Source organism: Castor canadensis, chromosome 5 (genome assembly GCF_047511655.1).
Source record: "Castor canadensis chromosome 5, mCasCan1.hap1v2, whole genome shotgun sequence".
Taxonomy (NCBI): domain Eukaryota; kingdom Metazoa; phylum Chordata; class Mammalia; order Rodentia; family Castoridae; genus Castor; species Castor canadensis.
In genome coordinates this window covers 3,973,411-3,995,073 of record NC_133390.1, presented here as the reverse complement: position 1 = coordinate 3,995,073, position 21,663 = coordinate 3,973,411, and the positions used below count along the sequence as shown (strand labels likewise).

The window sequence follows — 21,663 nt, the reverse complement described above, 5'->3', positions numbered from 1 at the left end:
ACCCCAGAGCAGAAGAGACACTGCAGTAATGACACCCAAGAACTCACCAAAACCCTGGGAGACATTCCACCCTGACAAACTCCTGGCCCCAAAGTCCAAACTAACTGGACTTGAGTTTCTTGGGCAGGATAACCTCAGCAAGGCTTATGGTTTTCATCTATCTGTCCATCTTCTTCCTGCCTTCCTTCCATCCATTTACTCATCCATGTATCCATCCTTTTATCCATCCATCCATCCACCCAACCGTTCACCCACCCATCCATCTGTCCACCCATCTGTCCTTTCATCCACCCATCCATCCACATACTCACCTACTTTTCTAACCAGCCATCCATCTATCCTCTATGAAGCACTCTCTATGCATCAGTTGCTTGCTCAGGACTCAGAAAGCCGCTGAGGCCATTCAGGAGGTGGTGGAAAGAAGGAGGCAAGACAGAAGCAGCTCCTGCAAAGATGCCGTAAGTACAGAAGACAGAACACATGGACTCACAGAAGTGAGGCTGAGGAGTAAGAACAAATATCAAGGGAGCACATGCAGCAGGGGATTAAGTGGCCACTGGCCAGGACAGGGAAGGAAAAGCAGGTTAAAAAAAAAAAAGTCAGAAAAACAGCCTACCTGGCCATGCAAAGATAGACGTGACCTATCTCCCCACACCTCAGCCTCCACCTAGGAGGTTCTGGGTGGTGCATACTGTCCCATGCTGTGTTCCCACTGAGCTCCTGCTCTGCTTCACAGAGCTGATGATTGGATGCTTTTAGGTAGAACTCCATCTATCTAGGGCCAGCCATGGGTGGACACTAACTACATACAGGTCGTTTATCCCCCAGTGTTCCACCACCTGGTCATGTCCACCCCAGCACTGCCTGCCTCAGGACTGAAACCAGAGTTTTGAGCCCAAACTCCATGGATTCCATATGCTAGGCCCAGACACCCATCCCTTAAATGCCAAATAAAGAGGCGTGGTGAAGGCAGAGAGAGGAGGTTTATTACAGGGCTCAGGGCGCGCCATGGGAAGAGGCAGAGTAAGCACTGAGCTTATCCTCTGCCATCTTCAGGTTTCAAACATGAGCTATAGGTTTAAGTTAGCAAAAAAACTGGGCCAGGGGACAAAGGTGTGCACAGTTAAACAGCTTAGTCACAGGTGTGGTCTGGTGCAGTTTAAGCACCTCTTACAGGGCCAACCCATGTGCACTGCAGAAGGACCACTGAATAGGCTCGATCCTGGACAATGAGATCTTTGAGAGATCAGCCCTGTTAGAAATCTTCACACCACCAGTTAATGTCTTTGAGAAATTAAAACATACCCAGGCACTTTCTAGGGTTGTGACACGTATGTGATCTCACGTGCTGGCTAAGAGTAACGCTCTATCTTATCCCAGATGACAAAAGGGTGCCAAGGCTTGGAGAGGGTGTGGAGACCTCAGCAGTTCCACAGTCAGCAGCAGGTTAAGCTGGGGTTCAAATTCAGCCAAAACCTTTTAGAGTATTCATGCAGGGTGTCTCATGAGACTAGAGCTAGAAAATGAACTTGAACTTGCCATCCTGTGAATCCTGTGATGGGAATGCTGTTAACACATTTAAGGGCATTGGCTGAAATCTCCCCTGACCCTAGAAAGTTGTCCTTTGTACTCTCCATAACTTTGAAAAGTTCTGGAGCTGGTGGAGTGGCTCAAGTGGTAGAGTGCCTGCCTAGCAAGCATGAGGCCCTGAGTTCAGCCCCGGGTACTGAAAAAAAAAAATAATAACTTTGAAAAGTTCTAAAACTCAGTGAGGTCCTCCTCTCCCTGCCCTTCCCGCTAGGGGCTCCTCCTCTGCCACCAGTGGAGTTTAGGCTTTGAGTGACTTCCTAACTTCTTCCTCTTGCACCTGAAATACTGCTCTTTCTTACTCCAACCTCTGAGGCCAGCCTTAACCGGCAGCCAAGTCACCACTCTTTGGAGGTTGTATTTTTCCCAACATCTGGGGTCCACATGTCTCTCAACCTGTGTTTTTCAAGCAGGAGCCCATGCTACAATAGTGAAATCGCTCCCATACACACATCCAAAATAAATGGTATGATCTGACTCCAGAGCCAAGTTCTCTAACATCAATTTGTGTTAAGTGGCGCTCTCTGAAAATAATCCTTTTTCTCCTCCTTGATAAAAAGAAAAGAAAAGAAAAATAAACCCTTTATTTTAGATCATGGAGAAATGGCACGTGCAGTTATTTTTGCTTGCTCCAACAAGGCGCGCTTAAGTCAATGAGATCCTTTCTAGACTGAGTGCTGGAAGAACCTGATGAAGGAAATCGGCGTCTACAATCACATGTAATGACTGTGGGAAAACAGCGTGCATCGGGGAGGAAGGAGCAGCGCTGGTGCTGTGGGCCAGACTTGCCTGCAGACTCCAGCAGACGGCTCTTGACTCTTCGTGCAATTAGGAACCGTGTTAAATGAGCCATTATTTAAATTGCCTGCTGCTTTCTCTATCTGTTAACCTGCTGAGGAAGAGGCAGTTGATATCTGAGGAATTTCAGGCTAATCACTAACTAGATGAATCACCCAGTTTTCCCTTTAATGCCACATTTTACCTCGTTGTAGTAATTAGCAAATGGCTTTCCACAGAGTTATTGCCCAATGCGTCAACTGGAGAGTAGGAGGGACAGAGGAGAAAGGTCTGTGTGGAAGTTTCTTCCCAGACCATAGCCACTCTGCTTGTCTCTGGCATGGCCTCTGAGTTAAAGGACATTTGTCTTTAGGAAGCGTGTCTTAATTGAGATAAACGGCTGCTGTAACAAAATTCCCAGACTGGGCAGCTTTTATTCAGCAGATGCTTCTCACTGTTCTGGAGGCTGGAAAGTCCAAGGTGAAGGTGACAGCTTATGCTTTGTGGTGAGGGCTCTCATCCCGGGTCATACAAAGCCACATCCCTCTGGCTCTGTCCTCCAATGGCAGAAGCGAGATAAGCTCTTTGGGGAACTTTTATAAACTTTACTTGTGACCCTATTCCCAGCTGCCAATAGAGCGTTGAATTTTAGGTTTCATAAGAATTTATAGGAGACGCACAAATGTTCAGACAGAAGCAGAACATGTGAGGTTTGTGAGTAAGCCTGCTCCCTTCTCTGGATGGTGGCAGGAGTAGGGACTTGAGGCAGGGAGGAGGAGCCACTCAGGGCACACTGGGTTGCAGGTTGTTGGAGTGGGCACCAAGGCTTCAGTCCTCCGGGGATCTCCAGGAATCAAAACAGAGTGCACTGAGAGCTGAGCGCCTGCAGAGGGAGGGATCAGGTGCTACTTCACCAGCTGTTGTTTATTTGGGGTTGAGGACCGCTCCTAGGAGCGCTTACTCCAGGGCCTGCCCGACATGCTAGACAGTCTCACTCCTGAAGTCAGAGAAGACGCAGAAGCTGAAGTGAGCATGCGAGGAAGGTGACCAGGCCACCAACAACCTCTACTGTCATCCTGCTTTTAACTTCAGTTATACTTGGACATATAAGAAATATGTTGATGATTATTTATATAGCAACTGGGAAGTTAACTAAGTTTAGCCAATTCTAGAAAATCCAAATAAATCATTGGTACCCATGTGTTGGAAGCTCGGTGAGTATGCCTTCTTAATATGCATCCCCTCTGCTCCTGGGTGGCCATGTAAAGGAACAAGGGATTCGTGAATTCCTATTAGTTGAAAGCAGTTTGAGAATGCTTCAGAAGGGACTAAGAAAAAGCCCTGTAATCCCCCTACTGGGAGGCAGAGATTGGGAGGATGTCAGTTTGAGGCCAGCCTGGGCAAAAAAGTTAGCAAGACACCATCTCAACAAACAAGCCAGGCATGTGTGTGTGTGGTGGTGTACAACTGTAATCCAAACCACACAGGAGGCATAAGTAGGAGAGCTGAGGTCCAAGGTCAGCTTCAGGCAAAAAAACACAAGGCCTATCTGATAAATAACTAAAATCAAAAAAGGATTGGGGGTGTGGTTCACTTGGTAGAGCTCCTAACTAGCAAGCACAAGGCCCTGAGTTCAAACTCCAGCACCACCATTTAAAAAAAGAAGGCTTTGTACATGCTTGTTGAGCAAAAAGACATTGGCTAAGCAACTTAGAGAAATTAGAGGTCAAAAGCCAGGCATGCCCAGTGCAGAGGGAGAAGAATGAGTCAGGCTATTGGGAGACTGCAGAACGGGGACTCAGCCTGAGAGGCAGAGATAGTCACTGTGTGTGGTTTGCAACACACACCCAGCTGGCAGAAAGGGCTGGGTGCTTTCCAAAACTCATGTTAAAATTTAATGGCCCTTGTGACAGTGTTGAGAGGTGATTAGGCCATGAGGACTCCACCATCAAGGATAGACCAGTACCAATGAGTACGGCACTTAAAAAAAAAGTCCCATCCTTTCCTCCCTCCTCCTCCTTTTTTCTCCTTTCATTCTCGCGCTCTCTCTCTCTCTCTCTCTCTCTCTCTCTCTCTCTCTCTCTCTCTGAAATAACTCTGTCTTGACACACAGCATGGACTTCTCAGTCTTAAGAACCTTGTAAGATAAATAAACCTATGGTTCATAGCTTTACACTCTGTGCTATTCTGTTACAGCAGCAGAGAACAGACTAAGACAGGGTGGCTTATAATTGTGTCCCCCAACATAAAAACAAAACAAAAAACCAAAACCGATCAAATGTGTTCTAAAGTTGAGTGAGCTTCACGTAGCAGACCAGAGAGCCCATTCCTGAAGGAATCTAAGAGCCTCTTAGATTCAAACTGCTGTGGAGCCCACTGTTGTCCTGGGCCACTGATTTATGTTCCTTGGCTTGTCATGGATTTCGTGCTGATGGGCAACAGCAACTGAACTCTGTTGACCCAGTTTTCCCATCTAACTGCCTAAAACTGCACATGGGGCCCCGTCCTGGAGGAAGGTGCAGAGGTCCTGTGTGTCAGATGTCCAGGACGGAGATGGAAGAATTGTGGTGTGGTTGCATCTCTCTCAACTGGACGACAGCATTTAAGGGAAGGTGCTGGTGAACCTGTCATTTTTCCCTCCTGGGTCTTCCACTCTGCAGAGCGCAGGACTCCTGTTCCGTGTCTGGAGCTGTCGTTAAGGCCGGTGACCATGAGATCCCTGGGGACATGCTTTCCTACTTGCTACTGTGTTCTGTTCTGGAAAAAATGGACCTGGAGCTCTGCAGGGGGCTTCTTGGTCTGGGGAAGGAGGGAGGACTCTGGGCTTTCCACTTCTCCAGGGTCTACCCATTTTGCTTGCTTGTAAAGGGGGAAGATTATGATGTCTTTCTCCCTCTGTTTTTTTTTTTTAATGGGAGGTACTAGAATTTGAACTCAGGGCTACACTTTGGTAAGGCAGTACTCTACCACTTGAGCCCTACAATGTCTTTTCTTTTTAGGTTGGACTTTGAAAGCACAAAAACATTCCCTGAATTTGAGACTATGTCTGTGTCTTCACTGTCCCTTTTTGTGGCTGACCAACGTGGTATGGGGCTGAGCCAGTGTGTGCATGAGTCTGTTTGCCTGCACACCTGCACGCACATGAGTGTGTACCCATGAGTTGATGTGCATGAAGTTGTACCCAACCAGGCAGGACATGATTTTGGAAATTCCTAGTTAAAGAAGCAGCAGATTATAGGCAGAGTGGTGTAGGGCGATGTCCCGGGAAGAATCCCACACCCTGAGTGTTTGAGCAGCTGGTTGGTCAGAGCATATCATATATTTCACACGATAGGGCAAACGGTGTAATTATTTTTTCCCTTTGTGGTTCAGATCACTTGCACAAGGTAGGTGGTAGTCTTGGTACTCTACACGGAAAATGGTGTTTACCTCTCTCTGCCACTCCTCAGGCATGTTGCCTGACTTTGAGGCTGCCTTGTTTATTTAGGGCAATCTCTCCTCCAATTATTTGTTGCAGTAATGGCCACCATGGTGACCACTTGAGTTCTTTTTTTTTTGGTGGGATTGGGATTTGAACTCAGGGCTTCATACCTGCAAAGCAGGTGCTCCACCCATCTTACTCTGGTTATTTTGGATATGTGGAATTTGCACAGGTTGGCTTTGAACTGCAATTCTCCCAATCTCAGCCTCCCAAGTAGCTCAGATTACAGGTGTGAGCCACCGGCACCCAGCTCGACTTGAGTTCTTGAAAGCTTACTTCTGCTGAAATTGCTGTGAAAGATGAGATGGTCCCATGGCTCTGGGAGGAAGAAGAAATGGTCAGTGTAAAATAATGAAGTCTGTTTTGTCTAACATCTCTGCCTTTGTGCTCCCTGCCTCTGCAGAGGAGCTACAAAGCACCGAGGGGCAGAAGCGAGGACGGGGACATGAAAGGCCATGCTTACAAGATGCTGTGGAGGCAGGAAGGAATTCCAGACTCAGGAATGAAGGGTGGAACGTCTGCTAAGAAAGTCCCCAGTGGCTGGGACTATTGTTTGTGAGACAATAGTCTTGTTGCTGCCTTGTCCAGGCCTCCGTGTGCAGAAGGGGTCAGTGTGGATGTGGAATGCCAGGCTCCCTGGCAGTGCTTGGGGAGAGCTGGGCGCTGGGGCAGGCTGCCATTCCACATGCGTCCTGCTGGATGTCGTGTACATAGTTGCTAGCGAGGCCCAGGAAACAATTGTAAGATGGCCTGCTTCCTGAACTGATGGTGGGTGTGGGAGGACAGCTGCTGGTGCTCAGGAATCTTCAGCTTGTGTTATCAGTGACTTTTAATGACCAACACTGTGCGACTAGCTATTGTTTTTAGGGTGACTAATGTCTCAGGCCTAACAGGCATACTTTCTTCTTTTAAAGTCCTAAGGTGCTCTGGTTTCCTTAGGAAGTAATCCTGAATGGTTTGGTGTTTCATATTTTTTTTTTTCTCTCAATCCTTTACCTCTGCCACTTCACCCAAGCAACTTCAAAGTTCATCTTGCCTCCAGGGACCATTTAAAATCAGATGGAGCTGGTAGGGAGGATGTGGAGATGATAGGGAGGACATGGAGATGGTAGGGAGGACTTGAGTTACACATATCAGCCATGACAGCTTTGGTGGGTGGCTGCTGGCCAGGCACCAGCCTTGATGCCGGACAGGTTGATTTGGAACAACTCCCAATGGTGAGTAAGGTCTCAGGCTGTGCCTCTTCCACATGGCCTGTATCTGTGGCTTTTGTTCTTAAATCTCCGCTAAGCTGGGTACAAAAAGCATGTGACAGAAGCCAACTCTGCAGGCAGTGAGAAAGCTTAGAAATGGGCCACTTCAAAGATGGACAATGGGAAGAATTAACAGATGTCCACACAAGTGATAGCACCTCTCAGCACAGTGACTGGGAAACCTGGGAAGCTGTTTCTGTAACTTGGCCTGAGGATTGCCAGTCCCTACCAGAAGCTGGAAGAGGCCTGGAAGGGACTCCTCTGAGCCTCCTTTGGGAGCTCAGCCCTCCTCTAACTTCCAGCACCAGGAGAGAATAAGGATGCAACTGGTTATGACTGCCCTCTGTTAGCAGTGTGAAAGGTAAGCCCGTTGTCTGGGAAAATTGATTCAGAACAGTCAGTATTATGATGTATTGATAAAGCTGTGGATTTTGTGGCCAAGGAAAGAAGGCTTCAAGGAGAATATAGTCGCTTACCTAAGGTTTTCCCACAGTACTGGGGCTGAAAGACACTTGTGAAGGGCGAGTACTATCGTGTGGACCACAGCAGTCTTGTTGCTGGTACTACAGATGAGGGAAGAAATGTGACCCAGATGTCTAAAGCCCAGGCAAACCGTTCCTCCAGTGTGAAGGCCTTGGTGATGCATCTGCAAGGTGGAAGAAAGAGCTTGGGGAAGATGGTGCCTATCCTGGGCTGGGGCCTTGGGGAGCCAAACAAAATCTGGTTATTATAGAGCTAGGGACACAAGGTGTGGGCATGGGCTGGGAGGAGGGGTGGTCCTATTCGCTAGAGAATGACTAAGCAACTGGGAAGTACAGTTATCAGAAGTAACCTTGAGAATATAAAAAGAACATGTAACGTGTTGAGTGACTGGTGGGGCTGAGGTTTGTGACAATTTAGGACATTCATCTCTTCCTCTTTAAAAGAAGGCAATACTGACAGGCAGTGGGTTTAAAAAAAAGAGAGAGAAGGTTTAAATGCATTAAAAAGATATATCACAGAAGTAAGTAAAAATGTTATAATTTAACACTTCTTCCCATTTCTCCCTGCCCCACAAAACCTTTCTCCTCTTCAATATCTTGATTTTTTTTTTTTTTTAGAAATGTGCTAATTTTGTCCGATTTCAGAGTGGGGATCCCACAAAACAGTCTAAGTTGTTAAATCAGAAGACAGGGGTCATATAAACTTACAAAGAAAACTAGAGTAACCTAAAATGAATATAAAGCTTGCAGAGGAAATCTTAGAACAAGGGAGTCTGCACAGTAAAGATTGAAAATTAAAGAAAGAAACTGGAATATACAGAGTATTAAGGTTAGGACAAATGTATGTGATTGGATGTGAACAGGATAAATTCATCTCTTTACAGACCTGACATTGAGAGGATTTTTAAAAATGGCTCTGAGATTCTGATATGCTTCTCCCCTTTGTGGTGAGCCTCTGAAAGCTGAGTGTTTAAATTTCATGAGCAGAAAAAGAGGGAACCCAGTCCCACAGGAGGAACTGGTTCAGCCACACCGACATACAGACCATCTCCTCCCTCTGTTTTGTTTTGAGGACTATAGTCTGTGGTTATGAGAATGTCTGAGCATCCACCAATTTCTCCCCTGTAAAAAATCCAAGTACAGTCAGACCTTCGAGAATCTACGCCCCCCACCTCTAAGGATCCAGCCTATCACAGATGGAAAAAGTTTTAAAAATTTTTTTAAAAAATTTAACAGGTACACGCCTTTTCTTGTCATTGTTCCCTAAATAATGTGTGATAATTTTGGGGATAGCCCTTATGTTGCATTAGATATCACAGGGAAGCCAGAAATCATTTAAAGCATGCTAGAGGAAGTGTGTAGGGTCTATGCAAATAGTCCATGGTTTTCTGTGAGGGACTTGAGCACCTTGGGTTTGGTATCTGCAGGGGAGTCTAGAATCCGTACCCAGGTCCTAAGGGACAGCTATAAACCCAGATCTCTTCGGCATCCTTTGTACCTTTGCATCCAGTACAATCCAAGTTGTGGCTTCAGAATTTGGGACCATTAACCTCAAACTTTTGGTTGAAGAACTAGATTCTGTAATCACACCTATATGTTTGTGTCATGCACTTTTTTCCGTCTGAACTCAGTGTGGACATTTCTGTGGCGGGGAGAGTTCTTGGTGATTTTCAGGAGCTGTTAGTAAATGGAACTTTAGGGCAGAGAACTCAGTTACTGATGCACAGAATGGCACATCTCACCTATTATTTATGATGCTGTCACTACAACCTTAGCCACCGAATGTGTTCCTCAGCCATTCCTGCAAGGTTTCCATGAACATGGTCTTCTGAAGTGGGAGGGAATTTACTAATGTCACAAAGATTTGGGGTTGACAAGTCAAGGTTGTTCCCACTTGCTGAACCTCAGCTCATGGCAGATGCTCCTAGGACAGTCTGAGCTGTGTGTCCACAGCCTCCTGGGGGAAAGGCCCACTAAGTGATGAGGAGGCAGGGAGCCCACACAGTTTCTACCAACAACCCCAAAACTATCTCTGCAGGGTCTGCACTAGGTGGCTTTATGTGCACGGACTGCATTTATTTTTCTTTCTGTCGGCTTATTTTTTCCTGAATCTATATTATCTTCGTACCAACGGCATACTTGTGCCTTTGATTTTTACCTTTGAGAATAATTTAGATGTCCACTCAGTGAATATTCAAGTGCCTACTATGTGTCTGACACTCATCTGTGCACAGGGGGACAGAACGGGGAAGAAATGGCTGCGATCCCTCCTGTGGAGAGAAAGCTGGGGTGGAGGGCCTCCAGGACCAGACTGATGGAGTGATGGATCATGGGAGCCCCCAGCCTAGCCCAGAGCAGAGTCGGTTGGTTAAACAAGGCTGCACTTGGAGCCAGACTGGGTAGGGGTGGACCTTGTCAATGCTACCTGCCTCATGGAACTGAGGTCAGCCCCTCTGAACCTCAGTTGTCCCATCTGTGAAATGGTGGGGTGGTGATGACCTCTCCCTCAGAGAGCCTTTGTTTTTTTTTTTTTTTTTTGAGGGGCCCTGATCCCTTTATTTTTTTTCTTTTATTATTCATATGTACATACAAGGCTTGGGTCATTTCTCCCCCCTGCCCCCACCCCCTCCCTTACCACCCACTCCGCCCCCTCCCTCTCCCCCCACCCCCTCAATACCTGGCAGAAACTATTTTGCCCTTATTTCTAATTTTGTTGTAGAGAGAGTATAAGCAATAATAGGAAGGAACAAGGGTTTTTGCTAGTTGAGATAAGGATAGCTATACAGGGCGTTGACTCACATTGATTTCCTGTGCGTGGGTGTTACCTTCTAGGTTAATTCTTTTTGATCTCACCTTTTCTCTAGTTCCTGGTCCCCTTCTCCTATTGGCCTCAGTTGCTTTTAAGGTATCTGCTTTAGTTTCTCTGTGTTAAGGGCAACAAATGCTAACTAATTTTTTAGGTGTTTTACCTATCCTCACCCCTCCCTTGTGTGCTCTCGCTTTTATCATGTGCTCAAAGTCCAATCCCCTTGTTGTGTTTGCCCTTGATCTAATTTCCACATATGAGGGAGAACATACGATTTTTGGTCTTTTGGGCCAGGCTAACCTCACTCAGAATGATGTTCTCCAATTCCATCCATTGACCAGCGAATGATAACATTTCGTTCTTCTTCATGGCTGCATAAAATTCCACTGTGTATAAATACCACATTTTCTTGATCCATTCGTCAGTAGGGGGCATCTTGGCTGTTTCCATAACTTGGCTATTGTGAATAGTGCCGCAATAAACATGGGTGTGCAGGTGCCTCTGGAGTAACCTGTGTCACAGACTTTTGGTTATATCCCCAAGAGTGGTATTGCTGGATCAAATGGTAGATCAATGTCTAGCTTTTTAAGTAGCCTCCAAATTTTTTTCCAGAGTGGTTGTACTAGTCTACATTCCCACCAACAGTGTAAGAGGATTCCTTTTTCCCTGCATCCTCGCCAACACCTGTTGTTGGTGGTGTTGCTGATGATGGCTATTCTAACAGGGGTGAGGTGGAATCTTAGCGTGGTTTTAATTTGCATTTCCTTTATTGCTAGAGATGGTGAGCATTTTTTCGTGTGTTTTTTGGCCATTAGAATTTCTTCTTTTGAGGAAGTTCTGTTTAGTTCACTTGCCCATTTCTTTATTGGTTCATTAGTTTTGGGAGAATTTAGTTTTTTAAGTTCCCTATATATTCTGGTTATCAGTCCTTTGTCTGATGTGTAGCTGGCAAATATTTTCTCCCACTCTGTGGGTGTTTCAGAGAGCCTTTGTGAGGTTTAACAAGTTAGTGTGGAGTGTCTGGCATATGGTGGGTGCTGCCGAATGGAAAGTCTATGCTACATGCACTGAGGTGGTGATATCTGTGAGCAGAGCAAGTTTGGGGAGTAGAGCTCAGTGGGATGTGATATATTTAATTCCTGGGCTGCTGTAACAAAGTACCATATACTGGGTAGATTGAAACAACAGGTATTTGTTCTCTCCCGGTTCCAGAGCCTGGAAGTCTGACATCATGGTGTCGATAGGACGACACTCCCTCTGAGATTTGCATTAGAACCTGCCTTGTCCCTTCCAGCTCCTCTGGTGTCCATCAGCCCTTGGCATCTTGCAGCTGCATGATTCTGTGTTTCTTTTTTTATTGTCATATTATTGTTGTACTGGAGTTACATTGTGACATGAATTCAGCCCCTCCGTCATTCTTCTTTATACGTGTTTCTGTCTTTGCATGAATTTTTACTTTCCATATAAGGACACCAGTCACATTGGATTAGGCTCACCCTACGGACTTCAGTTTAATCACTTTGGTCAAGACCCTGTTCCCAAATAATGTCCCACTCCCAGGGACAGGGGGTTGGCCTTAACACCAGAGGCTCTTAGATATCCAGTGGAAGTGTTGGGCAGCTAAAGCCAAGTCCAGGGACAGGTCTGAGCAGGCCTTAAGCCTGGAGGGGTCATTGGCACATGGAAGGCAGTTAAGGACTGTTGGAATCCCCCAAGGCAAGAGTGTGGGCACAGCAGAAATGATTCAGGCTGAGCACTAGGGAATGGCAGAGGTACGGGAGACAAGCACCTAGCAGTGAAACCAAAGTGAGGAGTCCAAGCGACAGGAGGAAAATTAGGAAAGTGGTGTCCCTGAATTCATGAGGAGCAGTGAAGCCAAACTCTATTGCCAGGTGAAGCAAGAGGAGAGAAAGTGCTGGACTTAACCAAACTAAGCTCACTGGTAAGGCTGCAGCAGAATTAACAATGAGACATTCCTCCATACTAATTGGCCTGCTCTGATTTCCTTGTCTACAGCTTCTTAAACTTGGTTTTCAGCCCTTTGGGCTTTGTCTTCCTACTCTGCCTTTATCCCCTCCCTTCATCCCCTCTCTGGTACTGGGGATTGAACTCAGGGTCTTGTGTTTGTTAGGCAGGCATGCTACCACTTGAGCCACTCTGCCAGTCCATTCTACCTTTCTTTCTAAAGGTTGTGTTCATTCTCTAAGCCATTGGCCAATGTGTCTGGGCTGGGGAGAGATGCTGGCACTAAGGGGTGACCAAGGCACCCTTCCTCTCTTGAATACCATTGTTAACCGAGAAAATGAGCAAAGCAATTAATATACAGGGTGACAGCCCATGGTTCTTAGTCACTACAGAACTGCAAATTAAAAGCACATCCAAATACCATTCCACACCCACTAGAATGGCTAAAATAAAAAAGATGTCAGCATCACCAAATTTCAAATGAGTGTGTGAACCATGGATGCATTGCTGTGGGCGTGTGACTTTTACATCTGCATTGATTTACTTTTCTTTAAAAAAATAAAGCATTCAAAGGCAACTGCACTGTGACCCAACAGGTCTCATTCTTAGATGTGTTTATCCAAGAGAAATAGAAACCACCCACGAAAGACACAGGAATGCCCAAGAGTGCCTCATCTACAATAACCTAAAACCAGAAACAACTCACACACCCGTCCAGGGAAACAGAGACAAGGAAAGGAATACCACTCAGTTGTAAAGAGAAAAAGGATGGGAACACAGGACAACAAGAATCACAGAAACAGCTGAACAGAGAAGTCACGATAGAAACATAAACACAAAAACCACATGAAAAAAAAAAACAGAATCTGTGAGACCATCTGTAGTAATAGAAATCAGAGAGCGGTCACTTCTGGCATGGAGGAGGGAAGGGGGCACAAATGGGTGTCTTTGTTTGGACACATGCCACGGAAAGCTCACCAATCACCTTGCCTTTTATTGTGTTTTGTTCTTATGAGACAGTGTCTGTCTGTGTAGCCCAGGCTGGTCTGGAACTTGAGGGCTGGGATTGCAGGTGCGCATCACTGTGCCATGCAAGATTTTACATTTTTCTTATACTGAAATTATTCTTCAATAAAGTTAAAAAAAGAGAGAAAGAAAACAGTTTTTGTGACCAGTGTCCCAAGGTGATCTGCAGGGAGGTAAAGGGACGGCAGTTGTGAGGGGGATGCTACAGAGGCTCCTGGGGAGAGGAGGCCACTTTGGATCTGGTTTCCCAAGACAGAATGTAAAGGCAAGAAGAAGGTGTTCTCAGCCACTATACACCTGGGCAAAATCCTGGAGGTGACGAAGCGCCCAGCCTTGTTGACAGAGTCCTTTCTGCCATCCTGCTTTGAGCTTCTGCACGGACGTGTTCTCACACTAAATCAGTGTAAACTTTTTGCCATCTGATAAGTTTTTCTTGGTAATAAGTTGTGTTATTCAAAAAACCTGAAGCTTTTTATTTTTTCTCCTTAAATATTAAAAGCTACAGATTCTCGTGGACACGGGAAGCAGTAACTTCGCTGTGGCGGGTGCACCACACCCCTACATTGACTCCTACTTTGACTCTGAGAGGTAAGTGATGGACCCATAACTGGCGAGGCTGGGGTTAGTGGTACTGCATGAACTGGCATACTTCTGAACATTCTGGAACAAAACAGCCAAAAGGCTGTCTCCCTTTAGAGGGATTGCTTACATGTGTGTATATATGTCTACATCTGTCTATCTATCTATCCTCTATCTGTCTATCCTCTATTTATCCATCTATCCATCTCTCATCTGTCCCTCTGTCTGTCTATCTATCTACCTACCATCTGTCTCTCCATCCGTGTACACACGTCCATGTGGAAACGCACACGCATGTGTTTATTTCCCTCGGGAGAGGATCCATAACAGGCTTCTCCTAGCAGCGTTGGTCCATTCATATGAGATTCTCTTTGTAGAATTCCAAGTGCGGTGCAAGTTTTGTAATTACGCCAGAGTTGCAGGGAGCTCGTGGCCCTCTGATGTTCATTGCAGTCCCTCTAAACCCCTCGGGCCCTAATTGGAGGCTCAGGACGGGACTCACCATATGACACTATGAAGCTGCCCTGGGCAGCAGGGTCGCGTTCTCAGCTGAGGACACATATGCATGCATGCATGGATGCTGCATGTACGTAGCCCTGTAGTTCAAGGGAGGTTTGGGTGTGGTTCACGGAACCTTCTCCGGGAAGGTGTTTTCTTGGAGACAGGTCTATGACTCATGTAGAAAAGAGTAAGTCTGTGAAGACAAAGCAATAAGGCCAGAGGTGCAGGCTCTACACCCACAATTATGGGGTTCAGTTGTGAGGAGAGACAGAGCCCAGTGGAGGTCTCTGGAATAGAGCAAGCTTTGCCCAGTGCTGGGCTGGGATGCCTGGTGTCAGTAGAACTCTGGATGGGGTACAGGGAGATCCCAGCAGCCTCGTGTCCCCATCCAGCTCTGGAGGGGCACTGGGATCTGAGGTCACCCCCTCTGGGAACCTGAAGTCACTCTACAGTTGCACACATTTTGATTTGCCACCTATTTTCATAGAGCTAAAAGCTAAACTCAATAGGCAAAGGGAGTAAGCTGACAGGCAGGGGTTTGCTTTTAGAGTCATGAACTGTCTATAGTCTGAGAACTGCCACTTCGGATTTCCCTGCTGTAAATCCTTTCATCACTTCCCTCTCCTTCCTTATCCAGGGACTAAAGGCTAGCTTTAGCTTGGGGGAGGGAGAGGGAATAAAAGCTTTGAGGCTTCTGAAAATGGCAGGCAATTTAATAAAGCCAGAAGACTTACAGCATGGGAAAGAAATTATAGAGGAAACCCACCCACATCTATCCTACCTACACTGCATCCTGGGCTCCATTTTAGTTGCAGGAAAGATACCTGGGCACCCAGTTGCACCTGCTTGCTGGGAGAAGGCAATGCCAGGCAGTACCAGGTAGAACCTCCCAGGACTGCAGAGCTATGGGTTGGCTGATCCTTCAAGAAACTTAGATTGCAGCACTATTCACAATAGCCAAGTTATGGAAACAGCCAAGATGCCCCACTATTCACAAATGGATTAAGAAAATGTGGTATTTATACACAATGGAATTCTACTTAGCCATGAAGAAGAATGAAATCTCATCATTCGCAAGTAAATGGATGGAACTGGAGAACATCATTCTGAGCGAGGTTAGCCAGGCCCAGAGGACCAAAAATCGTATGTTCTCCCTCATATGCGGGCTTTAGATCAAGGGCAAATACAGCAAGGGGAATTGGTCTTTGGTCACATGATAAGTTGAGAGCACACAGGGAGGTGTGAGCATAGGTAAGACACAAGATAGCATTTGATGTCCTCAGTGCAAAATAATGCAGAAACTCTAAAGCGACAGAGGCCAATAGGAGAAGGGGACCAGGAACTAGAGAAAAGGTGAGATCAAAAAGAATTAACCTAGAAGGTAACACCCACGCACAGGAAATCAATGTGAGTCAACTCCCTGTATAGCTATCCTTATCTCAACCAGCAAAACCCCTTGTTCCTTCCTATTATTGCTTATACTCTCTCTTCAACAAAATTAGAGATAAGGGCAAAATAGTTTCTGCCTGGAAGCGAGGGGGTAGAGGAGGAGAGGAGGGGGGCAGAGGGAAGGGAGGGGTGGGGGGAAGGGGGTAGAAATGACCCAAACATTGTATGCACATATGAATAAAAGAAATAAAAAAAAGAAAAAGAAACTTAGAGCTTAGTACCTGACTCCATGTGTGGATAAGATTTCATTACTGATAAGCCAGGACACGACACCTGGCCAGTGATTACCAGGAACCAAGAAGTTCTTGCCTTGGAACCAAGAAGGTTAATTTATGCCAAGAAGTTGTTGCTATAACCACAAACTTGTGTATAGAGTGGGTGGTGTTTTTCTGTGTTTGCAAAAGGGGTTGGTTTCTGAAGGTTTGTGTTGCCCTTTCCTGCTGTTGATACTGGAGCTGAAATATCCCAGACAGAGGAGCCCCCAGTTAGGATATTGGGCTGGATTGTTGTTCCCTGAGTTTGTGTCCTGGCACAGTCACAAATGAAGGCACCAAACAAGCAGTTAAGAGTTAAAGTAAGTTCGTGCCACAGATGGGAGTTCAGAGTGAAGCAAGCACAAAGTTTATTGGAAGGATAGGAAAGCACCCTGACAGGTGGGACTTAGTGAAAAACTAGGCCAAATGATGGCTGAAGTCTAGGAGATTGTATAAGACATTATCTGGCTTATGTCCAACTATTCTACCGTGCAACTAAATTTGTGATTGGTTGGCACTGAGTCAACTTCTCGCTGAACTCAGCCACCTGTCTGTCCCTCTTCTTAACGAACTGAGCATTCCAAGAAGGTCTGGCCAGCTCGCCCACATCTTATAGCTGTGTTTTGTTACCTTGGTTAGAGGCTTGTTTTTGGTTTTGTGTGTGTGTGTGAGAAACCTGGTGTTTCTCACATCCCTTTTACATGTCTATTTGTAAAGTGCCTGTCTCATCCAGAACAAGCCACCTCTGTTATTGCTCCCCTTGCATTGTGACTGGTGGTTCTTCTAAGTCCTTGGTTCTCTGGAACCCCCACGCCCTGATGCTGACTCTGGATTGCCTCGCCGTGGAACAGGGTTTGAGTTTGTCAAAACCTCCCATCTTCATCCATGTGGCCTGGCAGGTCAAGGAGGCAAGGAACCTACAAACAAACTTACCTAGGTGTATAATTCTGAATGCCTGGATGTAATACAGGCAGAATGTCCCTCACCTGAAAAACCCAAATCTTTTTTGAGCACCACCATGATGCTTCAAGTGGAAAATTCTACTCGTGACCTCATGTGATGGGTGCCAGTCAAAACACGTATACTAAAAATATCACATGAGATTACCTTCAAGCTATGTGTGCAGGGTGCATGTGAGCTGTGGGTTTAGACTTGGGTCCCTTCACCAAGGTGTCTCATTGCGTATATGGACATATTCCAAAATCCAAAAGAATCCAAAATCTGAAATGCTTCTGATCCCAAGTATTTCGGAATAACAGATATTCAGCGTGTGTTGAAGGAAGAATAGAAGGTAATAGAGAGTGATGAAGCGAGTAGTTCAGTACGTCAGCACTTGGCTGGCCACACTAGGAGACTGGAGGAGGGAGCCGTGTGTGCATTGCTGTGGACAGCAGCACAGTGAAGACTGATCAGGCCAACAACTGAGTTACACTCAGCCACCCAGAGCAGCTTGGGTGACTGTAGGATTTTCCAAAATGACGAGGCATCCTGGTAATGGGTTTACCACTGATATCCACTGTCTTGTTAAACCTGTATTTAGTGCATTTGAGAGAGAGGCGTTTCCCACGTCAGCTGAATATCAGGTTGTTGCCCATGTGGACACCCAGTGGGACTTCAGGAAGTGTGGGGGAGGGGACAATTCTTGGTGCCCTGTGCTTTCTAAGATAACCACCAGACCTGGCACTGGTTCACTAGCAGCCAAAACGCCCCCATAGTTTCCAAGACCCACCCTAGGGGACAGCATCTTCCCCACAGAGAAGGGCAGGGTGGTCCCAACCCTGCGCTGTTTCCACAGCCTTCTGGTCTGACCTCACTTTTATTCTGTTCCCTGGCTTGCAGTGGGGGCCAGTGCTCAGGACACAGAGGCAGAAGGAACAAACTTAGAGCAGATTTACAGCCCCACCCCCACCCCTGTGCTGGCAGTGCGTTTGTTTCTTATCTTGTGTCCGTTGGCATAAGATACAGTTAGGGAAACAGTAATGCCATCAACAGGCAGTTCAGGTGGTGTTGACAGATACTTGACGGATTTCAGTGTGTACATTTGACAATGGTGGTGACTTCCCAGCCAGTTGGCAGTTGCCCACTGCCAGCTTCACACGAGTCAAAGTTCACCTCTCCACCCAGCATCCTTTTATCATGTCCATGCAGTTGTTGAAGTACCTAAGCGTGAATGAGGTTGCCATTGCCAATATAGCGTGCACTGTCCCTCTGTGTGTGCTAAGACATCCTGCACCTGTCCCATGGCTTTCCTTTCTGCTCCTCTTTGGGTAAGCTCTGGTTCTCATTCACATTCCAAGATACGTTTTCCCAATTTACCTGCTGACCTTGCTGGGCTTGCTTGGGTGGATTTCATGCCTATAGCCAGGTGTGTATCTAGGTGGCAGGGCTGGTACCCTTTTTCCATACTCAAAGGTTGGGCTTCTCTGACCAGTTTCCTTGATGGCTTAGCCTTCAAGCCCTACAAAGTATTTAGAACTCTCCACCAGCTTCTGACCACTCCAGTTTTGGATCTGCTTCTCCTTTTTCAGGCAAATGAAAAGAGAAATGGCAGACCGCACTGGTGTCTAGGGAAGCCCCACACTTCCCTCCCTGGTCAGTTTCCCCTGTTGTCACTTCCTCCTGGACAAGCATGGCTAAAATTGAAGGAAACTTGGTTTTTTCCTTCTATTCTCTGCTTTTTCTGTGCTTCTCAGACTTGTATCAACACATTCTTATTATTGTAAAGATACAAATATTTGCTCTGTGTACATTATGCAATATTAGCTTTTCCCGTGCTTTCGGTGTCTGCTAAGGTATACATTCAACCACTGCATTTGAGAGATGCTGTGAGAACATCCTCTTCCCTTTTTCTGAGATGTGGCTTCCTGTCCTGTGATGTTTCGGTATTTGCTTGGGTCTCTGATCTCTCTTAGTTATAATAAGGCTTCTGGTTGGGTTGGTCAGGCTCTGATTCAAGTCTGGAGTCTCTGGATATTCAGGTTTTGTGCTTCCTGAAGCATTGTGCAGTAATTGGAGATTTAGCTTGGGGTTCTTTGACAAGACCTCTTTGATTATCAGAAGGAGAATTCCGACTACCATGAGTCATTAGTGTAGCCAGCCCATCAGAAGCCATCTTTTCACAGTGGTGAATGCTCCTATGAATTACAAAATAGCTAGAAGGAAAAATATAAATGTACTTTTTTTCTTTTGGTGGTACTTGGGTTGAGCTCAGGGCCTTGCCCTTGTTAGGCTGGTGCTCTACCACTCGAGCCACACCCCCAGCCCTTTTTTCTTTTTTTGTGGTACTGGGGTTTGAACTCAGGACCACCAGCCCTTTTTTGTGAAGGATTTTTTTTTTTTCCGACATAGGGTCTCACTAACTACTTGCCCAGGCTGGCTTCGAACCATGATCCTCCTGATCTCTGCCTCCTGAGTAGCTGGGATTACAGGCGTGAGCCATCAGTGTCCAGCCCCCAGCCTGTTTTTGCTTTGGTTATTTTTTATTTATTTATTTATTTATTTATTTATTCATTTATTTTTGCAGTACTGGGGTTTGAACTCAAGGGTCTCACTTACTAGGCAGGTGCTTTGCCACTTGAGCTATGTCCCCAGTGCTTCAGTTATGTTTTGGATAGGGTCTCGTGTTTTTGAATTAGGCTGGGCTTGGACTGTGGTCCTGTACCTGTGCCTCCCATTTAACTGGGATTACAGGAATGTACCACCACACCCAACTTGTTGGTTGAGGTAGGGGCTCACTAACTTTTCACTGGGACTGGCCTTGAGCTGAGATCCTCCTGATCTCCATCTTCAGAGTAGCTGGGATTACAGGCATGAACCACTACGTTCTTTTTTAGTCAATAAAATCACCTGCAGCCATTGGGTTTGGTGAGAGACCCCATATGTGCATTCCTCAACCCTTGTAATTTCCCTCAGGAAATTAAGCATGTATTTCCATTAAAATTCCCTTCCTCCTGTACCCCATTTGGGGTGAAGCCCACAGAGAAGTTGTGGCTAGGGACCAGCATACTTTCTGCAACTTCTGCTTGCAGGTGGAATTGGGGAGCAGGAGGAGACCGAGTGCCTTTCATGCCAGAGATCTTTTTGCCCAACACGTTAGACAATGTCTCAAGCCTGCTCACTGTTGACCTATCCAGAAAGGGGGACTGACTTTTTTGGAGCCTGTGAGACTCTGCCATTGCTGAGGACACTTACGAACTACTAAGCTAGGTGTTGAGGGTCCCCTTCAGTGTGACTTCAGAATCACAGAAGAGTCAGAGGCATGCCTGGTCACATGGGCCAGGCCACCACAGCCACAGGTAGCACGGGCAGACTGCAGAAGAGTCCAGGGAAGCCATGGGCAGAAGGCTCCTCAGAGCCTCCAGCGTTTGCTGGCTCGGTGGTTTGAGAGGGTTCAACTCTCTTGAATTCTGCTCTTCCATCTTCTCCTACATTCTCTGAAAACAATGGTGGTTTTCTCTCAAAATAAGATACTCTGTGACTCTGTTCGCCATTTCACCTGCATTATGAGAACTCTCTTAACAAAGGCAGAATGTCTTGTGAATTTGGTTCAGAGTGTTTTTATTGCTGCGAGTGGACTTTTTCCTGGACACGCACAACCCCAGCTGGCCCTTTCTGAGCATTTGGGATGGACGTTACAAATAAGAAGCCGTGTGACATCCTCTGCACAGATTTAATTAATGTGCAGAGAAGTTGAGGACCAAAGCATTGTATTGTCAAGAGGTAGGGCATTAAATGAAGGTGGAGGATTTTTTTAATTTAAAGTTCTGGAAACTGTATGCTAATAACCCAGGGAGTCACTTAGGATTCCTCTTTGCTGATCCACTCTTTGAAGTGTAGTCAGAGGAAGCCAGGAAAGGCGATGAGCCTAGAAGCTCATTTTCCTCGTCATCTCAGACTGCGTTTTCTATAAGGATGGCTGCTGGTTCCATGTAGCTATTTAAATTAATTAATGCCAAATGGAATAAAAGCTCAGTCCTTCGGTCACACCATCCATCACACTCCAAGGGCTCAGTAGCCACGGGTGGCTGTCATATTGGACTGTGTGGATACGGAGTTTCGCTGTCTTCTCCGCAGGCTGCATGGACGGCAGTGGTCCTCTTAGAAGCCTGTCGCACAGGGTCTCGAAGGCTCGACCCTGCTCCCAGCCTCCTTGCCTGGGGGCTGCTCTCCATATTCATGGGGCAGCTGGACTTTAGGATGACAGTTTGGGGTCCTCCGCGTTGTCAGAGCATTTTTTAAAAAACAAAATGCTTGAGTTTTCTAATAGACTGGAGAAAGGTGGCAGATGATTACAGTTACAATAAAGCAGCTGTTCTGTTGTATCCCTCTTGTGTGCAAGGTTTCGTTCTAAATGCTCCACTGTTTTCACGCTCCATCTGCATTCTGACCCCAGGAGGCGTGCACTAGATTATCCCCTGGTTCAACTGAGGAAAGTGAAGCACAGAGAGGTTAAGTTTCTTGACCCAAGTCGTACAGCCACTGAGTGGTAGAACTCGTACTCAAA

General features: G+C 46.3%; 1 protein-coding gene across 1 annotated transcript in view; it reads left to right on the top strand.

The window, feature by feature from the left end:
- The window catches only part of Bace2 (beta-secretase 2), a 96,402-nt gene that overhangs the window by 25,667 nt on the left and 49,072 nt on the right, over positions 1–21,663 (top strand). Inside the window, exon 2 of the mRNA XM_074072613.1 lies at positions 13,877–13,965. Within this exon, the coding sequence (XP_073928714.1) occupies positions 13,877–13,965 (89 nt within the window). The remainder of the gene's footprint in view (positions 1–13,876; positions 13,966–21,663) is intronic.